This window comes from Nuphar pumila, chromosome 6 (assembly GCF_984573655.1).
Source record: "Nuphar pumila chromosome 6, dmNupPumi1.hap1.1, whole genome shotgun sequence".
NCBI lineage: Eukaryota > Viridiplantae > Streptophyta > Magnoliopsida > Nymphaeales > Nymphaeaceae > Nuphar > Nuphar pumila.
In genome coordinates, this window is record NC_143254.1 from 86,094,676 (window position 1) to 86,097,664 (window position 2,989).

Consider the following 2,989-nt stretch of genomic DNA (forward strand, 5'->3'; position numbering starts at 1 on the left):
ATCGGGTCTTCTTATTTGTCACCATACTCGGACCCTATAGGGTTTGGTCCAGGTTAACTGGACCCATTGACACCCCTACCCACCAACCATGATTATGAACGATGTTGTTAACCAACGGGACCGTTGTCTGGTAGGAGCAGTGAGTGCATGTCACCTTATGTTAGGGCGTTGTAAGTTCGAATCCCAATGGTATGATTGTATAACTTGTTGAGCATGCATGCATGTCACATTGAAATTTATTGTTCGATTCCTAACCTGCCACAATGCAGCAGTGGCTGCATATGCCAAAGTTGAAAAGAAAAGGCAAAGATATAAAACCAAAAGTTGAGATCCTAATGTTTTGATTTTACTTTTCATTTTTCTATTTTATGCCTTCCTCTGGTGACCTCTTCCCACCATAACTTTGCTACTTTGCATGCATGTTAGTAGGGGTGTCAACAGGTTGGATTTGGTTAGGACTCAAGTGAAACCAGACTTGAACCAGATTTTCGAATATAGTATGGTTAATTGGGTCCACTATAAAAAAACATACCTGGATCCGATAAGAACTATATGAACCAAACCCTGTAAAACCATACTTTTTTTTATCATTTTTACATTAAAAAACTATGGGTTTTAATCAGAACTCGGGTCGGGTCCGGGTCTGGAATAAAATTTCATAACCATAACCGGGTTCATGTATTAATTGAACTTTCGGGTCCGGACCTAGGTCTTATTATTTATCACCATACCCGGATCCTATAAGGTTTGGTTCGGGTCGGGTTGGGTCCGAGTAAACCAGGCCTGTTGACACTCTAATGGTAATCAGTTTTGTTGAGAGAAAAACATAACCTAATAAAACTGAATTATTGGTGGTACGAGTTCCGTTTCACTCATCCCCTCTGTCATCCTCCATCTTCTTACCCCTTTTAGATCTTATGATACAAGGTTTTTTTAATCAAATCTGACCATATAGATGGATTCATCATACTTGAGTTAATAAGAATCAACCATTGGATCGTATTTCATCAATGAAAAAAATATGATTTTTAAATCACAAAATTTTATATTTTGTCAACCGTTGATTTTTGAATAGCCAAAAAATCATCCACACAAATCGGATTTCGGCGATTTAAATGCTGATCTTCACTAAATGGATGTTGTAGATCACATCTACGGAGTCCAATTTGACCAAAACAACTTGCATTAATGAAATCTTAAGGTTGGGTATAAAGATAGGGATACGGGATGAGTGGAACTGATTTGAGAGTTTGGTGCCTTTCGGTTCTCGCCTTTTTACAATTGGCGAAGAGATCTGAAAACTAATAAATCAAAAATCAATTTGTTGAGCTGTCAAATACAAAAATAAACTTGGCTATGCTGGTCTTATTATAAGTTTCCTCAGGTTGAAAGTATGTCACGAGTTCCAAACTTGGGATGTCATTATCTATTATTTTTGACATACGAAAAATGGGGATCGTTGCAAATACAAAATCACAACAGGTAATAATTAGTGTGGGGGATAATTATGCCTCATTTCCAAGCTAAGGTACACGTTACGTATTTCATGTTGGAAAAAAACAAAAGTTTTAGAGATCCAAACCAAGAAATGGCTTCACACTCTCTCCTCCCTCTGCTTTACCTCATCCACAATGTCTTGGCATTTCTTGCATTCAAAGTAAAAGATGGTATTGATCACATCACTCCAAACCACTACCACACTCAACATCACAACCAAAACCAACCCACCACCAAAACAACCCATCCCACCTTCCGGCCCACAACGCCACCACCCAACACCGCCTGTCAAAGCCGCCTGAAAACAGCCCAGAACCCAACCGGAAAACCGCTTCCCCTCCACTAGCTCCCATCCCACCACCAGCGCCTCCAACCCCCACCTCCCATCCAACACACAAACCACCATCCCCATGCTCAACACCACCATCACGTACACCCTTAGAACCGCAGAAGCACCCCACAACACCACCACCACGTGCCAGTCCACCACCGCCGCCACCCCAAAAGCCGCGCGTGCGAGGTGGTCGTACGTCTCCTTAAGCACCGTGATGTAGAGGGACGTGGCCACGAGCCTCCACCATGCCTCCCTGACGGAGGCTAACGCCGTCAGAAAGCTCGGCCCTTGGCACGTGCGGGAACTAGCGGTGGACTTAACGGCGGTGACGGTGGAGAGGAGGGAGAAGGCGTAAATGGGCGCCCAAGCGAGGGCCTTCTGCTTAAGGAAACGGCGGACGTCGCGCGCGAGCTCGGCTTTCACGTGGATGGCGGCAACGCCGCGGGGTAGCCGGCCGAGGAGGGCCTCCTTGTAGGAGATCTCTGCCAGGAGCGGGGCAGAGGAGAGGGAGAATGAGAGGAGGAGGGAGATGGGGATGGCTGTGAGGAAGGTGGTGGGGAGGAAGGTGGTGAAGGCGTTTGAGGTGGTGATGAGGGTGAGGGACTCCTTCATGATTCTGTGTGGCCCTCTCCTCTTTGTGCGAGAGTGGGGTTTTTCTTGTGGGGTGGTGGTGGAGCACTGTCCCTCCCCTTCTTCCTCCATCTTCCCTTTCCTTTCTTGTGTTCGTTGTAGTCTCTACTTCTTTGCGTGCATTGGGAGTGTGTGCTATGCTTACTTTTATTCGACTCATTCGGCTTGAGAGAGAGAGAGAGAGAGAGAGAGAGAGAGAGAGAGAGATTTATAATTGATAATAGATTTGGATTAGCCATGAAAAAATGATTTAGTCAATAGCTTTATTAACATAGTAGTATTTAGCAGGGGTGCAAGTGGGTTGGAAAGACCCAACCCAGGCTGAAAACCCAACAAGCTTATAAACCTGATGCAATCTGATTGCCATGAAATTGTGGGTTGGTTAGGTATCAAACTGACAATTGTAAAACCTGTGGGTTCTTGGGTTTGCTATTTTAAGACCTGAACCGATTTTGATCCAAGTCAGATTATTATCACCCCAAAACTGACTAAGACTTGAACCCCATACAGGCTGCTTACAAAACTTAC

General features: G+C 44.6%; 1 protein-coding gene across 1 annotated transcript; it reads right to left on the bottom strand.

Annotated features, from left to right (window-relative positions):
• Positions 1 to 1,594: 1,594 nt before the first annotated feature.
• Positions 1,595 to 2,533, bottom strand: LOC149835025 (uncharacterized). Its single transcript, XM_090009507.1, has one exon. It carries the CDS (start codon positions 2,531 to 2,533, stop codon positions 1,595 to 1,597), a length of 939 nt encoding a protein of 312 aa, XP_089865633.1.
• Between the last annotated feature and the right edge of the window lie 456 nt (positions 2,534 to 2,989).